The following is a 20030-nucleotide window of genomic DNA, read 5'->3' as shown; positions in this document are numbered from 1 at the left end:
TCGCTACACTGGCTTCTGGTTAAATCTAGAATAGAATTTGAAATACTCCTCCTCACCTTCAAGGCTCTTAATAATATGGCGCCATATTACCTTAAAGAGCTGTTAGTACCTTATCAACTCACTAGAGCACTCCGCTCCAAGAATTCAGGATTACTTGTCGTCCCTAGAGCTTTCAGCCATCAAGCCCCTCTCCTGTGGAACAATCTCTCACTTTCACTTCGGGAAGCAGACACCATCTGTACATTTAAGAGTAGACTTAAAACCTTCCTGTTTGATAAAGCTTATAGTTAGAGCTGGTCCAGGCTTGTCTTAAACTAATGGTGGATCCAGAATGGTGGATTCTGTGTCGTGCTGGCTGATGGTGTTGATAATGGCATCTGATAATGGTGGTGGACCACGACTGAGGTGGCAGCTGATGATGGATCCTAATTGGCGGCAGTGGATTTTAGTGGCATCCGATCTTGATGGTGGATCATGATCTTGCTGGCTGCTGACCATGGACTATGATTGCAGCAGGACTGCTTGATATGTAGTATTTCTGACAATGATCCATCAATTAATTTACCTTCAGTTATCCTTCAAAATGTTTACACTTATCAATGCTGCTAAAACCTATATCTTAAATACACTTGACATCTATTGCACTTCTGTTGGTCCTGGGAGAGGGATCCCTAACATGTGGCTCTCTCTGAGGTTTCTAGGTTCTTTTTACCCTGTTAAAATGGTTTTTAGCAGTTTTTCCTTACTCTTGTTGAGGGTTAAGGGCAGAGGATATCACACCATGTTAAAGCCCTATGAGACAAATTGGGATTTGTGAATATGGGCTATACAAATAAAATTTGATTCAATTTGATTCATTATTTTAAATCTTTGTTTTCACACTGATGATTTTAACATACCCTTTGTCACTTAAAGGTCTGCATTAAATTTCCAATTATCTTTTTAAAACCTAATTCTGCTTTCTGGATTTAGAGTAAGGGGTTTTACACCGTGATTTGTTCATAGAGGACTAGAAATCGACACATTTGAAGCATATTATGCCATTTCAGATGATTATAACCACAAATCTCTTTGGATTTACAAGTACTATTTGGTTAGTCGGTATTATATTGGTCCTTATATTCCCCTGAGCAATCTACAAATTAGTTCCAACCTGAGGGAGGCAGCAGTGTGCCGTACCAAACCTGACGGAAAGCCAGAAAAACAAGAAGAAGACTTCCCCATAATTCAGTTGGGCATCATGGCGGACGGTAGAGAGAAAGGACTGCAGGATTACAGAAAAAGATTGCTCGAGCACAAAGAAGTTGACGGGCGGTTAAAAGAATGTAAGAGTCGTTTTAACTCGATCGTTGGTCGTGTAGCAGTTAAACATCGTATCTGATGTGGAGAGGTCCATATTACTGTGTAGCTAGCATCAGCTAGCCGGGCAGGTAGTTAGTGCTTTGTCATGCAGTTAGCAACTTCGTGGAAATGAATGGAAGTGAAGCGGTCAGCGCTAGCAGAGCTAACCTAGCTTATTAGGAACAAACATACTCGGAACTCACCAGACAGTCATAAGCTGGTTAAAGAAAACAAATTTATCTTCAGTCTTTCCTGCCATTACCTGGTTTGAAGTGTTGGACTTGTGTTGCCAAGGCTATGAGGAGCTTGGGCTAAGCTAAGTTTGGACAGCTAATGTGAACTCAGCGAGCACTGTTTGTTGTTTGTGGTACATAGCGTTGTATGTGAGTTTGTGTTGCATTTTGTGTTTCTTTTCCAGTGAGAGAGCAACTGAGAGAACAAACCAAACAATATGAGAAGTCAGAGAACGACTTGAAGGCTCTGCAGAGTGTCGGACAGGTAATAAGATATGTCATTTCTTCATGTTGGCCCCGGGGCAGCGCACCCCTTGGTCTTCGTGGTTCCAACACGAAACACACAATATTACAGATAGTCAGAAAATTACCGTGACCATTTTCGAAAACAAAGTACATAGACTATAGGGATTGCGTTGCCGACTCAATTTTAATATTGTGTTGAGATAGCGCTGGTCTAGGTTAAACACCTAGAATGATTATGCCTGAAATTCATGACCCTATTGGAGCCTGAGGATTCATGGATAGGTATGCATGATATATATATTTAGGTTCTGAGTATCAATCTGTATTTGACCTTGGATCCACAAGATAAGATCACAATGTACTTAACCTCAAGCTACTTTTATCGAGTTATAGAAAAGATAACTATTTATTTAACCAAGAATTAGCTGTTCTGTGCTGTTTTAGCTCACTCAGTCATATCTTTCAGCCATCAGTAAAGAGACTAAGGTTGGGCGGGCAGTCTATTTGATTACTTCAAAACACCAGGCCATTTACCTCTTTCAAGAAAATTGTTTATGTTTGGTTTGTCTATCTGTTGGTTTGTAGTATAACATAACTATTGGAGGGATTATCATGAAACTTGGCAGGTTCTGGGATGGATCTGTAAAGTAACCATTGAATTTTGATATGGATCCAGGAGTTGAACATATGGTTACAGAAAAATGAAAATTCGCTCTTTATCTACTCACCACTCTCCCAATGGAGGGGTGGTTGAAGTGTTTGTGTCCACAAAACACTTTTGGAGTCTGAGGGGTAAACAGTGTTGCAGCCAAATCCAATACAATTGAAGTAACGGGTGACTCCTTTTTCAGACGTAATAAAACAACAGAAAAACTTGCCTTCATACTGCTCGTGTTGTCAACCAAGTGTCTGGAAGCCCTGACATTCAAATGCGAAACGGCATCATATACACCACGTTTTAAGCCTAAAAGTCCACTACTGGAAGTAGCAATGCTAGCGGATAACCTGATGCTAATGCTCACCCTGCCCGTGCCCTTGGGCGACAGCTTGTATGTCCATGTTTCTGGTGTGTGGGCACAAACGTGAGGAGGAGTATTACACTACTTTGGGAGTTCAAGATGGGCATTAGCCTTGTTAGTGGTGCTCCCTTCCCCCATAGAATAACAAAGTGCTGCGATTAGATGCACTGTATGATTGTGTGTGTGAAGGGGTGAATGTAAAACTGTACTATAAAGCGCTTTGAGTGGTCATCAAGACTAGAAAAGCGCTATATAAATACAAAACCATTTATTATTTACCTTCTAGTTTTAACTACTGGATTGGTTACACGGAAACTAGGTGGAAAAATGTTGTATGAGTCAGGGTAAACTTAACCAATTTTGATGCAGATCTGGATCAGAAGGCAGATCCTCGAATTCTTTTTTTTCTTTCTATAACCTTGCGAGATTAGGGCTAGGGATTTTTGATGTTTTCTCAGAATAATTCATGGGTCTTTATAAAAAAACAAAAAGGGAGGCATGTTTCAGGGCCCGATATCTATGTGTAATTTGGTGCAACTGGGTTGAATCTTAAGGGGACAGTTGGGTATGCGCTCATTGAGTGCCATGGTAGTTCACTCTATCGTTACTAATCAAAGCTTTGCCTTGTTACTTGTAGATTGTTGGAGAAGTGCTGAAACAGCTGACTGAAGAGAAATGTAAGTTCTGCCACGTCTCCTATACGTGTCATAGCACAGATTGTATCAATTACATTATTCTATTGTTTCACCTAGACACTTGATGCTAATGTGAATTTTGTTGAAATTTCAGTCATTGTCAAGGCTACCAATGGCCCCCGGTATGTGGTTGGATGCCGCAGACAGGTACGTGCTGAACCAGTGCTCATGGCATCTAGAATCGTAAAAGTGGCTGAGAACAATGCACCGCTAGAACAGAAGGTGGCGCAACGGAAGACGAGCTTAGAGAAGCCTACCTCATGAGTTCTCAGAAGAAGTCCACGTTGTTTATTTACCTCCTCCCGGCTTGCCTCACACACAGTGTACAGTGGCAACTAAATAAAATAAAGTGATACCCAGCAGGTAAAAATGCTGATGTTATCGTGTCTTAGCGCAGCGGTTCCAGGTCTTGTTTCCGAACGGACGGTATTTGAGGAACAGTGTCATGATAGCCGTGGTATTAAAGTTGTGACCGTTAGGTTGCATTATTCAATTGTAGGGTATGTTTTAAATCTGTTTGATGTAAATGCACAGGTATTTTGTCAAACTTGTAGGTTTGACATACAAAGCAGTCTCAGTAAATGCTGCCTTGTAAAATAATTGATAAAATCTTTTATCTCAGTTGGATAAGTCGCAGCTGAAGCCAGGCACCAGAGTGGCTTTGGACATGACCACGCTCACTATAATGAGGTAGGCTGGATGTGATCATCACTTTGAATCTGTGAAACTGTCTCAGGGGCTAATGAGTTTCTAACTGTTCATGTGTTATTCTAGACCTCTAATCTCTGGCGTTCAGTGCAAGTATATAGATTAAACTCTTGACGTTAAGACTGTGGGAGAGACACATGCACACACACCCCCTTTTCTATTTTTTTTTTAATGTTGTTTCATGTGAAGTCAAGTCCAGTCCAACATATTCTTTACTGTTCTTCTCTTTACTGTTCCAAATGTTGGTGTTTAAAACACAGACATTTTCCCCTTACATAACCCACTACTTTGACATGTTGTTGTAACACTAAAGATATGTAGTATGTCTTAAACTGTGAATTTTGTGTACAGTTTAAACCATTAAGCTATAAATATGTCACAAAGGTTTGATATAGAAAATGTCCAAAACAAATGCACAGCTGGTAATGCTTATTTGCTCAACATGTGTTTCCTGTTCTTGTAAAGGTACCTTCCCAGAGAGGTGGACCCCCTGGTGTACAACATGTCTCATGAGGACCCTGGCAGCGTCTCCTACTCTGAAATTGGAGGCTTGTCTGAACAGATCCGTGAGCTGAGAGAGGTATAACAACAACCTGCAAATCTATCACTCAGGATGCACACTTCCTGTTTGGCAGGGTTTTGTAGTATCTGTTATTAAACAGAGGCTCTTGTAGAGTGTGTTTTATGAGATGAAAAAAGATTTTGTTGTAGATAATGAAGTTATGACAATTGTTTATTTTCTGGTCGTTGAGTTTTAAACAAAACTGCTGTTTTGTGGCAGGTTATTGAGCTGCCTCTGACCAACCCTGAGCTCTTCCAGAGAGTGGGAATCATCCCCCCTAAAGGCTGCCTGCTCTATGGGCCTCCAGGTTAGTAGTTCACTAAGGACACTCCCATCTGTATTATGCTCCATCACTCACTAGTGACTTCCATGAATACACATCACATTTGTTTTTGCAAAGAATGCAGGAACTGAACTTGTACAATCCTAATAGTAATAAAAATAATGATGATGATAAAAAGTGACTTACTGAGATTTCTTTACAACAGGTACTGGAAAGACTCTTCTGGCCAGAGCAGTAGCCAGTCAGCTTGACTGTAACTTCCTTAAGGTACGTATCAGCTCCATTCTCAGAGAGTGGTGCAGTAGGTCAGGGGGTCTCATTTATAAAAGAGTGCATACGTACAAAAGCCGGAAATGGCATAATGGCAAAAGATAATTCCCATTTATAAAACCGTGCGCACGTACACCTGAACGTAATGTTCGCTTTATAAATCACAGTCCACCTGGAAACGTTCGTACGTGGATCTGCCTCCAAATCCGCACTCCACACGCCCACTTTCAACCATAAATGGTCAATGCAAAGCACGGCACAAATATTGAATGATGCTGCTGACCAATGGGTTTGAGTGACTGTGTGAGATCAGAAATCGCTGAACCCTCGCTTCCTCCTCGTCCACAGTCACTCATCGAGCAGAACCCCGCACCACTGTCACGGCAGTATTTATTTATTTAAAGCATCGGATCGATTCCCTCCCATCTGTGTATCCTTGCCTCCACTCTAGGATATTATTTGGAAAGTTTCCTCATTTCTTGTAAGTGGTCACCTGTGCGCTTGGTGCTCTGTGCGCCTGAATTCACAGTCACGTTCACTGCAGTGATTTGATGATACACGCAGTGTTAGAAGATATTATTAATGACTCGGCTTTGTAACTCCGCTGTTAAATCGAATCTGAACGTAAGCTGTAAGTTGTTTCATATATTTTTAAATTAAAAGGCTCGTGTTGAGCAGATATGCTATAATTTGATCAATAATCTGCTTCAGTTCACCACCTCACGTCTGCATCGCCACTTTCCCGTCTCTACAACATTCATACACATGGGTCAGAGTTTGCGTGGAAATACGCAAATTCTCCCGTCAAATTTGTTTTTTTAAATCCCAACGTTGGTGTCAGAAGTGGCGTACGCACGTTTCAGGCTTTTTCTGTACGTAGGCAACGGTTATAAATGAGACCCCAGGTGATTTTGTGTGTTTTTGTGTACTGACGTGTGTACAATGCAGGTGGTTTCCAGCTCAATTGTGGACAAGTACATTGGTGAGAGTGCCAGGTTGATAAGAGAGATGTTCAACTATGCCAGGGACCACCAGCCATGCATCATATTTATGGATGAAATTGATGCCATCGGTGAGTGATGCCTACAATCTACTTGTCTTTCCTGGGGCTTATGCATTTTTAATTGAGGTTTAATTGTTATTAAAGGCAATGTGCATTTTCTCATCTACTCTGCTTGCCGGTGCACTCGCAGAAACTAAAGGTTTCTTTTGTCAGTAAAAGATTGATAATTTGGATAAGCTAAATTATATATACTAAACTACATTTATTAAATGACTGTTTTGTGTTAAAACCTAAAACCTTGTGTTCCCTAAATCTTGACCAAATGTTCTGTCATGTATGTGTGATATTCCATGTAGGTGGGCGTCGTTTCTCTGAGGGAACCTCTGCTGACAGAGAGATTCAAAGGACACTGATGGAGGTAACAAAGACACTATGGTGGTGGTACAATACGTGACTTAATTTGACAGACTGCATTGATGCAGTGACTGAACATAATCGATTCATTTTTTCCGTTACAATCATTGTTTTAGCCATTTTTCCACTGCTGAATAATTATAACCACCACTGTATAAGGGTAAGATCAGGATCATTGTTCTGAATAGTTCTCTGACTCAATTCTAAGGCTGTTCTGTAAATAGTTTTCTAATAAACAATAATAAAAAATACAAACTTCAGGTTTGAACCCTGCCCACTTTCCGATTTAAGTCCCACCCCTTCAGAGTACATATAGGGATCATTTTGATTGTATGTGTGTGTCCGTAAACTTAAAACTGCACAGCTGGACCATTGTCCTGAAAGGTGCTGTTATTTATTAGTAATCGTAAGTGAAACCATGAAAGTCAGTGCCATAGATGAATTAATTAAAGGCAGTGATTGAGTTGTTTAATGGACCGTATATGTGTTTCTTCAGCTGCTTAACCAGATGGACGGCTTTGACACGCTGCACAGAGTCAAGATGATCATGGCCACCAACAGACCTGACACCCTGGATCCCGCCCTGCTACGACCTGGCAGACTGGACCGTAAAATCCGTAAGATCTCCTTCTGTCCCTGTTGATGATCTGTTTGTCAGCTCTGTAAGAAGACACACAGCAAAAAAAATGTCTTTGTGTGTTCTTCAGACATTGAATTACCCAACGAACAGGCTCGTCTGGACATCCTAAAGATCCACGCAAGTCCCATCACCAAGCACGGAGAAATAGGTCAGTGAGCATCCATCCAACCTCCTCTGTCGTCCCTTAATAGGAGAATTATGTGCTGATTCAACACCAAAAAAAATTGGTGTCTAAAATTAGTGACAGTCATTGTCTTACTAACTAGTTACACAGATATTTAATTTAATTTAATTAAATGTAAATCAGTGGTTGACATCTGGCAGACTGTGGTCCAAAACTTGCCTGCCAGCAATGGTATCTGACCCGGCAGATATTTTAGATTTATTTTTCTCACAATTTCAGAGTGACGTTCCCGGGTTGCGATCTCTGTTATGTAGCAACATTCACAGATGCACTTTGTAGCAATCCTGTCTATAAATTAAAAGCACAATGTTTGTGAGTGTACTTTTCAAGCTGAATTGAACTATAGTGAAGCAGTTAACTTAGCATTCTGTAACAATAGGTCACAAATTCAACTGCATTTAAAAAAATAATTTTTTCTTGCCCATCATATAATGGAGACAAAAGTTGGCCTGCAGGCAAAATTACTCATTAAATTCCATATCGTCCTCTCACTTTACAAATTAGATGCTGCACAGGTCATTTCAGAAGTCCTGGTGCACACTGCTGTGTACATATACACATTTTGCACAGTAGATTGTTTTATGTTCCATTTTGTAATGAGACAATTGGACCGAATTAATTACTGTTTTGGAGCTAAAATAAGTATATGGGAAGTTGGTTAACAAAATGTTCTCAAGTTTTATTTTTCATTCATTAGTTTGACTCTTTTCTTTGATATTTCACAGAACAAATATATTGATTGATTACAAAACCACATAGGTCATGAAATGATTGGAAAAAAACCATCAGATGCATACCTGTTTATTATTTCTGTGCACTCATCAAAGGTTTTACCTCCAACTGTCACAATCCTGACAACATTTTCTGGGCTTCTCCACAGTGTCCGTTTTCACATACAAACATGATATATTGATAAACCGTAGATTTAGTTGTGCAGTCTTAAAGAATCAAATTGTACTTGCACGGTGTTTGAGACGTTACATTTTAAGCAAAGTATCAGCACCCAATAGCATCTACATGACCACAATGTGGTGAGTAGAAAACTGTTTTTTTGAGGGGATGATGAACAGATGGATGTTTTCCCATCTCAGGCAACAGTGGCATCCTGTGTTACTTTGTTTGTTAAACAAAGCAATTCGTTTTTCTTGGTTTGCTCATAAGAACAGCCTAGTGATGTCCACACACTATGTGCTGCACAATGTTTTGAGATCACTCGATCAAGATTGGGTTGGCTATTAATGAGGTGCTGACATGACAGGCATATTTTAAATTTAATTAGATGGAAAACAATTTATTTTATAATTATCAAATTGTATTTTGAGCATAAACTATTTATACATTTCAACCAGGGAGCCAATCCCTACAGATGTCATGAAGAATGATTTTAATGCATAGCCTCACAACTGTAACTAATTTAATCATAAGGAACCATGTGTAATTGCAGCAGAGTTCAATGGTGAACTCACATAAAACTTTTCCTTATGCTTGTTTTCAGATTATGAAGCCATAGTGAAGCTGTCGGACGGCTTCAATGGAGCTGATCTGAGAAACGTGTGCACAGAAGCAGGTGGGATGTGAAGCTGTCTTTCAGTGTAATCAATAATTAGATTTTTCTCAATTTGTGTTGTCAAATAACATCTGTTGTGTGTCTGCAGGTCTGTTTGCCATCCGCGCTGACCGGGAGTACGTCACTCAGGAAGACTTCATGAAAGCTGTGCGGAAAGTGGCTGATTCAAAGAAGCTTGAGTCCAAACTGGACTACAAGCCTGTATAAACCCCAAGTGTGTCAGTCATTTTCTCTACCTGACCTTTTTCATTACATTGTCATTGATTTGCTCTATGCTACAAGGCCAGAGACGACAAGTTTTTGTTTGTGGGAAGCAACATTTGCCAACAAATTAGTTTCACTCATTATCTTCTGTTCTGTTTCCACTTATATAAAATAACTTCCATGTACTGAAATATAACAAACTATTGCAAGTTGTGCGTTTTTCTTATGTCTCAACACTGTCTGCTGAGTGTTCAGTACTGATTTAACACCTGGTGTTTGAGTGTGAAACTTTGTTCCCAATCTTGCCAATAGTAATGGACAAAAGGTATTCTTGACTCAACGTGAGCTTACCAACATCACTATTCAAAACTAAACAATTTCAAATGAAAAGTTAACATCAAGAGTATAAGCTACATGGCCCAACAAACCCTAGTCTTGTGTGACTGTTGTATGGACCTGGTAGCGCCCTCTGCTGATTGTCAATCCATACGCAGGCATACAACAGAATACATGCTTGTCAAATTGATCTTAAAGCTCCTGGTTTACAATCACCATGTACAATGAGTCGGATGAAACGTTTGTATTGGCTGTGGTTAATAAATACTGCGCTGCTGTGAAGTCAAACTAACATTCTAGTACAAATAGACATTTATATCATGGAGGATATTTAGGTCTACAAGGAATTAAAATCATGCAGCTTTGTTTAGCCACAACATATTCAATATTTTTGTATACTATTTAGTTCATAATATACCTATCTATTAAAATCATCAGTCCCATTCCTAACATGTTATTCAAATATTTCAAGCTACCACCTGACTGGTTCAGTTCAGATAGAACCACAGCACATGGAATGATGAATTTAAATGTTTGTGGTGGCACAGCAGCAGAATGACTGTTACAGCTCCATTACCCGTTTGACAGAATTGGTAAGGTTTGACCAGTGTTGACAATCTATGTTGAGGCAAATGTATGGGACTACGTTTGCTGTAAATCTGGCTGCTGACACACTATTCATTCAGTAGTCAGTGCACAGTCTAACTGGAAAACAGCAAATGAACAGTAAATGGTCTGTATTCATATAGAGCTTTTCTAGTCTTGATGACCACTCAAAGTGCTTTACAGTACAGTTTTACATTAACCCATTCACACACATTCATACAGTGCATTTATGGGCAGCACTTTTTACTATGGGGCCATTCGAGGTTCAGAATCTTGCCTAATGACACTTGGGGAAGACTGGGATCTAACTGCCGACCTTCTGGTTGGAGGGCATCCATTCAACCCCTCAGCTGCCCCACAGTATGGACACACATACACTGAGTATGCTGGAGGCAGTCTAATGGAGTGGTCAGTACTGTTTACAGCTGCTGCAGTGTAACTCCCTGATTTTACTCCCAATACATGTCTGCAGTCCAGCCGAACTTTTCCAATAATGGTTCCATTTATGGAAACTGGGTGTAACATTATGTAAATTCAGAGCTTCTTTAGTGATGACTGCCACACTGCATATTATCTAATAAGTGACACTGACGCATCCCACACTGACAGAGTGGGGAGTCACCATTCAACAACTGGTTCTTGTGTCAGTGCGAACGACTCCAGGACAAATGCCCTGCAAATGGGGCAGTGCTGGAAGTGTGACATACAGCGGTCACACACACAGGCGTGTCTGCAGGGCAACAGCACCCTGTTCACTGCTGCATTCTGACAGACCACACAGTCTCTGCCTGTCCCTTCCGACCAGTCCTCGTCATCCAGCACAGAACTCTGCTCCAGTCTGTGTGCCTCCTCTCTGGGTTGATAGGGAGAGGTGCTCTGCTCTGTGTCAGGGGGCCCTGACACCCCCCCGCTGTCAGCTGACATGAACAGAGGCTGCAGGAGACAGGAGGCATAACTTTATCAAAGTAGGTACTTTAAATGTCATAGTAGAGAAAACCTGTTGCTAACAATTGAATGGCAGAAACGTTTCATCAACACAGGATTATAGAAGCTCACATGACACATCAAATGGTTCAAATGATGTGTAGATTTCACTTAAATTGTCACAGAGAATAGACCACTAATGTTAGACATAACATCGGTTCGACGCTCCAGCTACAACTCAATCATAATATCAAGGCTACCTTGTGTAAAGCGCAGAGACAAGTTTCACACAGGAAACACACATAATATAATTATCAGACTGACAGAGACAAATGAAAAGATGCTCTCCACGAGTATTATGATGAGTGATGAAGGATCGAGGTGTTTTTGGAGCCCGACTAATACAAGGGACAAAATTCAGGATACCTCTGCTGCAGTTTTAAATCTGCCGCTCATATAGAACTCTAGACTTGACTATCCCTCATGACAAGAACAACAAGGCCACTGACTTTTTCCTTATGTTAGCAGCGGTCTGTTGACTATAACAAGGAAAGAGATTACATTGCTGCTCCCTTCGTGCCTGTCACACATTTTCTCTTTTATAAATACTTTAAACATTGATACACCTCTCAATTATGTTAGCTGTCTTTTATTGTGTATGATGTAAATACTGTTTGTTGTCACTAACTGTTAAGCCCTACGAGGCAAAGTGTAATTGGCGAATATGGGTAACAAATAAAGCTTAATTTGATTACTAGTATAGTTAAGCTTTGAGGGTCACTCACAGAGAAAACATGCTCATTCTCCTGCTAGGCAAATTAAACTACAGGACATCACATTGAGTAACTGCAGGATTATTAAATTTAGAGACAGAGGTGATGTCCCTAGTCTATAGGATTTAACAGAATTATATTTATATGCTTATGTCCGTACTGGGATGGGTCGGGTCGATCGGTGTACGACTGGACTCAGTTCAGCACAAAGATCACGGATCTACAGGATCTACACTATATTGTATTGCTGTAGGAAACTGACCAAATTCTGACAGTAAAATTCTGTTTTCCAATAAAACAGTATTGTGATGTAGAAAACAATGCATTCTGGGAAATATTTATGAGCAGCTTGCTTTTTTCCGCAAAATATTGCAATATACTGTAAACAGCATTGCATTCTGGGAGGATGTCAGAATCCATGGCAGAGAGGTCCCGCAAAAACGGAATGCTACTATACTTCTAGAAGACATGTGGAACACAAAGTCGTGAAGCCAACTCTTTTAAAGGATTATCCATCTGAATCCTGCATTTTATGAGCAAGTCTTCGGTAAGCTGAAATAAACTTTATCTGCCTTAGCTAGCTTGCAGCACTTGCATGGGGTCCTCCGAATTAGCCATGCACTGACATTTGAGTACAGCAGTAAAGCTACTTTTTAATTATTACTATTTAGAGTGTTAACTAACCCTCTAAATAGTGATTAATTTCATATTATTGGCTTTTTCCATTGTTTGCAGCCAGCAGAATTATTGAGTTTGTCCTCTCTTGTACATTTTGACCCTAATTTGCTGCAAGTTGTTTTTATATATTTTTCAATTAAAGGTTTGTGTGGAACAGTTATGAGCACAAATAATAACACTGTTGGTTTTAATGTTAATGATGAAGTGGATCAATAATCTGGCTTCAGTTCACAACTCAAGTTTGCATCCTCATTTTACTGTCTCCTAAATGTTCATATGCGTAGGTCACAGCTAGCTTGAAAGTGCGCACATTCTCCCGTCAAGTTTGTTTTTATAAATCCAAATGTTTGCTTGAAAGTGGTGTATGACACTTTCAGGCCCCATTTTGTGCGTACACAACAGTTATAAATCAAGCCCCTGGTTCACAGAAACAAAAAGTGTAACATCACTCATAACCTGCACTCATAACTTTTTTAGAGAGGTAACCTTTCAGTTTTACAGCATATCTTGAAAACTTGAAAACTTGAAAGAGAAGATAATTTGTTGCTATCACAGTGCCCTAAATTTGTGTGATTTTCCTCTATTATAATGCCAAAATATTAACATAACTATTAAACTTTGTGAAGTTCTGCTTTGGAAACTTAACGATAACAGATGGACAGATTAACATACTGATCAACTCCTAAAGTTGAATTATATCCTCGGGATAATCAGCAGTCTGTGGAGTTATTAACAATGTGTATTAGATGAAATCCTGAGACGTATTGTAAAAGTATTGCTTAATACACAGAGCAATCAGCTACATTTTGATATATGTAAAAATATAAGTGAAGTATGTGATGAGTGATGGGAGGTGGTTGACATCAGTTAATCAGCAGGGTTGGTCGACACTTGTGATGTGTGCATTGCCTTCATGCACTGTCACCTAATGAGAAGTTGAGACACTAACGACGCCTCTTAATAACAATCAACATTTATCGATCACAGTTCAGGGTAGTTTATTCGCTTTTCAATTCATTCATATCTATTACAACATCTTGTGGGTGGTTTCTTTGCTTTCTGACCACAAACAAAAGGCAGCTGAACTCAACTAATAGCTGTCACAGCAGGAAATGGACGTAATGGGCAAACAAACCAGTTTGTCTGAGGCAAAAAATACAGGTTAAATGTGACAGCAGCATGTTTTGTGTAAAGATGCAGTCATCTTCCAAAGTAAGGGTTTTTAGTGCTAAATTACCTCTAAGCTGCACTATAATGGAACAAAAATGAACCTGATATGTAGGGCTGAGAAAAATATTAGATTACAATAATATTAATTTTAACATGAGGGTGGTATATTTTTTACGGTGGAATATGTTTTAGAAGGCAGCTCTTTGCCAGTATGAACAAGAGGAACAATCACAATATACAATGGTACAAACTCTTTCAGCTAACCACAGCTTTTATACAAAGTATGGATCACCTGACTCTGGGCTTGAGAAAAACAGGAACCACCTGCATAAACCAAAAGGTACTGTACCTTTAACTCGAACATGTTCCCCTGTGAGGTGAGAAGGTATTGAAAAAGAATCCGAGCAGAAAGGCTGTATTTGTCATCAGGAACATGAATAATGGTCACACTGGCCACCTGAAAGAGGAAAGACAGCAAAAAGACTTTCTTTAAATGTGTATTTTCTATTGTTTTTTTGCTGTTATCAGGTGTTTGGGCGTGTGTGTTGAGACAAAACAAAGCTCCTGACTTGTATGGGCCTCTAGTCTCAGTCTTTGTGCAAAGTGAGGAAGATATATGTGTATAATATATAATATGTATACAATTCCACCTCCTTCACTCTCCTCATCTGACACCTCCCAACATGTGTAGATGGACTCACAATGTTGTACACGTCTCTGGCTTCTGGCTCTGCCAGCGTCAGCACAGCCACAAGAGGGTAGTGTGTCCTTGGCAACAATCCAAAGTCTGTGATCCCCTGTTCAGCAGAAATCTGAGTGTGGTGTTCTATGTTGTTGTCACTGCTGACACTGGGAGGGTGGAGTCAAAGAGGCTGACTAGGAAGAATGTATATCAGCCAAAACAATAACTGCCTCAGCAATCAGGGGGTAATATATATATAATATGTCACTATGATAGAATGACAGCACTGACTGCTGTGAGGAAAATGCTTTGTGCTGTGCCAAAACATATTAGAGACATATTTTCACAGATAAGGGGCCAAACATGGATGGGATATCATCTCAGGATAATTCCGCTGCAGCTATGGTGAACTCAAGAACAGAAAACCACTGATGACACAATGGGAAGGTTGTGTCTCAATTTAAACATGATTACCATGGTCAGACTAAGTGCAGATTGATAAAATGGAGGATGAGCATCACAGTGATATGTGAAGTCATTGAGTTGTCATCGTCAGCAAGCAAATGGGGTGTTAAAATTAGGGTTGAGGTCTCAACAACCGCTCATAGTCTACAATGCACTTCCTCAGCTCCTCAGAAACACATGTGCCAAGGTTAGAGTTGATCAAATGAGTGGTTGTTAAGAAAATCAAAGGATGGACAGAAAGAGATAGAATGAAAAATTGTATGTAGAAATAATGTATTCATCATGAATTATGTGATTTGTTTATGTACTTAGGATAAAAGGAAAAAACTAGATAAAAAAAATGTAATGTGTTCATTACAAGGGGGATGAGGGAACAAAGGATTGACTTCATACTTGGCGATGTATTTCTGAGGATGTCTAAATATATAAAATGCACTTGCCGGTACCCATATTTAAACCCTTTGATGATTTAATCTGGGACATCACAGAATGTAGCACTGTGTTCGTAAACAGAACCATTTTCTCCCATCAGGACATGTTACCCCATGCAGCAACAGAAACAGTCAGTTTATGGTAAGTCTTTGTTAGGACTGTAAAGGATACTGGAAACTCTGGGTGTGGTGGTAACGTAGGTGGAAGGCCTCCTGAAAATGTTGGGGGGTGCTGAGCCTCGGCCCGTGCTGGTGAGATTGCAGAGCTCCCTGGACGGCGATGACCTCACATCCCCAGAAACAGCTCAGGATGCAGGGCTCCAGACAAAAAGGCCTCACTGATGCACCATCTGCTAGGAAAAGTTTGCTAATGTCATAATAAAAATAAGTTTTTCAGCTAAGATCATTTCTATGAGGTGTCCAGAACAACATACTAAAAGTCTTAAGAAATCCTAGTTGAGGAAATATGTTTAATTCTCATCAATGTGAGCCAATAAGGCCAGGCAACAATACACCCCAATGGGGCTATTTTTTTCCTTTACTCCTATCAAAATGAAACTTTACACAATGAAAATTTATTTTATTTTGTATTACAAGTTTCTTTGAAAATGAATTTGAATATGCAAATGAGCGATACACTAATTAAATATGCACGAAATACACCTAAATAGGCTTATTTTTTTCCTTTTGTGGGCGGCTGTGGCTGAGGGGTAGAGTGGTCGTCCTCCAACCTGAAGGTCGGCGGTTCGATCCCCAGTCTGAACCATCTGCATGCCGAAGTGTCCTTGGGCAAAATGCTGAACCCTAAATAGCCCCCCATAGAATAACAAAGTGCTGCAAGTAGATGCACTATATGAATGTGTGTGTGAATGGGTGAATGTGAAACTGTACTGTAAAGCGCTTTGAGTGGTCTTCATCAGACTAGAAAAGCGCTATATAAATACAAATCCATTTACCATTTACTTTACTCCTACCACAATAAAACTTTACATAGTAAAAGTATACATGAAAAGTAACTTTTTTTGTATTACAAGTTTCTTTTCAAATTAATTTGAATATACACATGAGCTCCACACTTATTGAATATGTTTTAATTTGCATAGGCAGAAACACCATTCATATGTATGACAAATACTTCGGCCCAATCTTCATCCAATCATCCCACTGCCAATGGGTGATGGCAATGCTGCTTTTAGACTGGCCTCTAACCTGAAAACTGCCTCGCCTCCATACAGTGATACTAGAGCTTTTTCACCTGCTGCAATGATGATGCCTTTTCCCACATTTTCCTGTGACTGGCTGAACACCTTAGCTTGTTCATTTTCAAAGAAACTTGTAACACAAAAATGTTTACTTTTCATGGGTACTTTTATTGTGTAAAATTTTGATAGGAGTAAAGGAAAAAAATAGCCCCATTGGGGTGTATTGTAGCCTGGCCTTATTGGCACACATTGATGAGAATTAAACATATTTACTCAACTAGGATTTCTTAGGACTTTTAGTATGTTGTCCGGGACACCTCATAGAATTGATCTATGCTGAAAAAAATTATTTTACAATTAGTCGGTCGAAAATGCTACTTTGCCTGGACTATTGTCTCACACACCGTGCTCGGCCTGAGGCTTGAAGCCCCCTGGCAGTCAAAAGCCACGGTGAACTGGCCCGGCCCTTAATCCTTGGGTACTTGCTGTAGTTTACATTGTTTGGGTACGGACATCTACACATGGGAGCCTCACAAAACCTCTTTTACACATGCGTAGGAGGGGTTAACTCATCCCCTTAATATCTTTGTTACATTTGGTGGATAGCGAGAGCATTTCACATCCCAGACACGTAAAATTTAGCCTGACCTTGTCATACTTATAATTCTAGTAAGAATATGAGTCTGATACTGCTCCATTGGGCTGTGATTATGGGGCGTGTTTCAACCGAACCAGGAAAAAAATGCCTCTTCGCTCAATTGGATAGACCTACAACCAATCAGAGCAACGTAGTATGTGACGTATGTTAAGCGACGCATAGTTGTTGTCAACAGAACTCAACTGCACGCACGCTGGAAGAAGTAGAAGAAGAAGATGAATTTTTGCCAGAGTTGTAAAAAGAATTTAAGGATACATGGAGAACTTAGCAACACACTCAGCATTTTTGAGAGAAACAGTAAAGGTGAATGCACATACGAACAAGTTCTCCGTTTAGGATTACAACTCCACAACACATCAAACAAATAGTATCGCATTTGTCGGTCCTTTAAAACTTAATAACACGGTTGGAACATGACATTCCCGTGTTTAAAAAATGGACACACGACGAAGGAGACCAGGCTGAAGAAGCGTGTTCATCTGAGGCATCAGAGAAAAGAGACTGGGGGCCTACTCCCTCCAAGACGCCCAGGGCTCTGAAGAAGTTCTGCCCCAATCCATGAACTCCAACCGGTACAAAAACGCGAAGAAGCATTACAGAGGTAAGCTTGTTGTTGATACATTTCTACTTCTTACAATATGACTGTGACAATAACCTCGATTGCCAAGTTTTTCATGTGGGAATGCACGTGTGTTTATTGTCCAAAGTGATAAACACACGTGCATTCCCACACTCCTCATTTCAGTGTAATTTACCTATGATTAAACCATCTTAGTCATATTTGCCGATATGGTAGCCTCACTGTGTGTCTCTGCGCAAGGGGGCAGGGACGGACCCCTGGGTCCAGTGTGTGTGTGCGCTGTTTGGGAGAACACACACACACACACACACACTTCGTGTTTCTCTGTTCCTCTTTCAAATGAATGCGCTGTCGATGTCTTCTAAAACAGACTCAATGGCAGCATCTACACATCTCAGCTCTCCAGCGGCAGGCATGTTTGTTGAAAACAAATTCAACCCAAGCGCTCTTTGGTGACGTGGTTGATTACGTAGCTGTTGATCATCTGTCCATCATCGTATGAAGCCCGCCCTGACAATTTGATTGGTCCGAACAGCTTCTGTTCGGGCATAGTTTCTCCCCAACGGAGCAATGCCAGACCGAACTTCCCGACCTCAAATGTTGTTGGCGCGGCTAAGTTTGTCTGGCATCCAGGCTACGTAAAATTAGTGTTATTATAAATCTACCGTTCCCAGTCACTATCCTATATTATTGATGATGATGGTCCTCACCAATCACAGATGCTGTCCCATAGCTCATCTCCAAGCCGAAGGGATTTGTCACCTGGACCATTCGCTTCTCAGGGGTTGGAAGGATGGACTCTGTCTCATCTGAGCTGCGAAGAATCGCAGGGACATCGAAACCAAACCTGTTGGACGGAGAGACAGTGAGCACAGCACAAAAGTAAAAGTCTTTTCTCTCTTCATCTTCTATCAAGGAAAAAGGTGTTCAGATGTCAGAAGTCGGACCCACTTTGCTGAAACACTGTGGATCTCAATCACTCGCCTCTGCACAACACACACATCCAAACTAAATGGGGAGACTGCCATGAAATGCAGTGACATCTATAACTTAACTATCGAAGAAGTTTAATCTTGCACCACCTTACATTCAATGTGTCAACTTTGAATGATAGTAAGTGCTGCACTGTCCCTGCCTTGCTGTGTGCCGTTATCACCTATGTAGTTAGGAGTAGTCTGCCTCATATTTGGCAACAAATCTAGAACCTGTTCATGATTCACCTCATTATCCCAGATAGTTTACTCTCTTTAACAGGACAGTACACATGCTGCTTTGTGATCCTGACTCTAGTATTACTCGTTGCTAAATCCAACAGAATTACATTTCACCAGCACAAAATCAATGGTAGATAGCAGGGGCACCTAATCCTAAACTTTCGCTGTCAACTAAGTTGATTTGAAATTGATATTGAAGAATGTGGCAGTTGTAGATTATGGTGTCATTAAGAGAAATGGGTAAACAAAAACTGTACAAATAAAACATCCAGCTGCTGCTGCCAGAACTGTGGCTAAGCTAACTAAGCTAGATATCACTTACCAGCCGAGCACGACAGCAGCGGTAACAACGAAACATAAGGACACCACACTGATGTAGAACAGAGGAGAGTACTCATACAGCGTGACCAGGAAAACGGCTGCCATTTTACATTATTTGAGTCCGAGAGAAAGCAATTTAATAAAAGTAAACTCGCTCCATCGCAGCCATGACACTAACGCCACAACTAGAACTACGGTGGCCTCGAAGGTCACAAAATAAGAACACAACAAAGGGCTTCACTGTATTATTTACATGTTTTAGTTTGAACGCAAAGTAACTCAATAGTCCCTTTAAAATAACACGGTGGTGTGGAATATTTGACTGACTGAAATAAGTCACAATTTGAGGTCGTTCAATTTAAAAACCGCGATGAGTAAAGCGCGGCAGAAAGCCACGGCAACACATCCGGCCTCACAATAAAATCCCGTCTGTGGAAATAGACTTGATGGAGCTGTTATCTGGCTCAGCTCTGAAAAACACACGATAAAACTGCACGGACAGTTGTATTTTTATTCAATATAGTCCTTTGCACAATGTTAAGCAGTAGACTATAATAGCTATAATATTGTACTGGTGTGGACTATATTTTGAATGTCCAACAGGAAATTGATTTGACAGCA

The 20030-nt window shown here is 40.3% G+C and overlaps 2 protein-coding genes across 3 annotated transcripts; one reads left to right on the top strand and one right to left on the bottom strand.

Moving 5' to 3' along the window:
- Nucleotides 1–1231: 1231 nt before the first annotated feature.
- On the top strand, nt 1232–9997 carry psmc6 (proteasome 26S subunit, ATPase 6). Its single transcript, XM_061091030.1, has 14 exons — nt 1232–1325; nt 1760–1839; nt 3477–3516; nt 3629–3681; nt 4157–4224; nt 4708–4822; nt 5024–5111; nt 5293–5354; nt 6306–6429; nt 6717–6778; nt 7271–7391; nt 7482–7562; nt 9094–9165; nt 9254–9997. The coding sequence occupies exons 1-14, from the start codon at nt 1241–1243 to the stop codon at nt 9370–9372; spliced, it is 1170 nt and encodes a 389-aa protein (XP_060947013.1). The 5' UTR covers nt 1232–1240; the 3' UTR covers nt 9373–9997.
- On the bottom strand, nt 8384–19759 carry cgrrf1 (cell growth regulator with ring finger domain 1). Of its 2 annotated transcripts, none has more exons than XM_061091031.1 (6): nt 19411–19759; nt 18585–18721; nt 15607–15787; nt 14558–14705; nt 14206–14313; nt 8384–11244 (listed from the first exon to the last, which is right to left on the bottom strand). In XM_061091031.1, exons 1-6 carry the CDS (start codon nt 19512–19514, stop codon nt 10930–10932), a joined length of 993 nt encoding a protein of 330 aa, XP_060947014.1. In that variant the 5' UTR covers nt 19515–19759; the 3' UTR covers nt 8384–10929. The 2 variants fall into 2 exon arrangements, with proteins under 2 accessions (XP_060947014.1, XP_060947015.1); XM_061091032.1 differs by having other exon boundaries at nt 15607–15784.
- Nucleotides 19760–20030: the final 271 nt, after the last annotated feature.

The sequence above is a fragment of the Limanda limanda genome, chromosome 18, assembly GCF_963576545.1.
Source record: "Limanda limanda chromosome 18, fLimLim1.1, whole genome shotgun sequence".
Classification (NCBI taxonomy): Eukaryota; Metazoa; Chordata; class Actinopteri; order Pleuronectiformes; family Pleuronectidae; genus Limanda; species Limanda limanda.
The sequence above is the reverse complement of the archived record's forward strand: the minus strand, read 5'-3'. Positions and strand labels throughout refer to the sequence as shown.

Excerpts from the sequence above, each read along its gene's own strand:
- psmc6 (XM_061091030.1), top strand. The coding sequence starts at position 1,241 with ATGGCGGACGGTAGAGAGAAAGGACTGCAGGATTACAGAAAAAGATTG. Across the intron at positions 1,840-3,476 it reads CTCTGCAGAGTGTCGGACAG|ATTGTTGGAGAAGTGCTGAA; the intron begins GTAATAAGATAT and ends TGTTACTTGTAG. Across the intron at positions 7,392-7,481 it reads CAGACTGGACCGTAAAATCC|ACATTGAATTACCCAACGAA; the intron begins GTAAGATCTCCT and ends TGTGTTCTTCAG.
- cgrrf1 (XM_061091031.1), bottom strand. The coding sequence starts at position 19,514 with ATGGCAGCCGTTTTCCTGGTCACGCTGTATGAGTACTCTCCTCTGTTC. Across the intron at positions 18,722-19,410 it reads GCTGCTGTCGTGCTCGGCTG|GTTTGGTTTCGATGTCCCTG; the intron begins GTAAGTGATATC and ends TCCGTCCAACAG. Across the intron at positions 14,706-15,606 it reads CACCACACCCAGAGTTTCCA|TGTCAGCAGTGACAACAACA; the intron begins GTATCCTTTACA and ends CCACCCTCCCAG.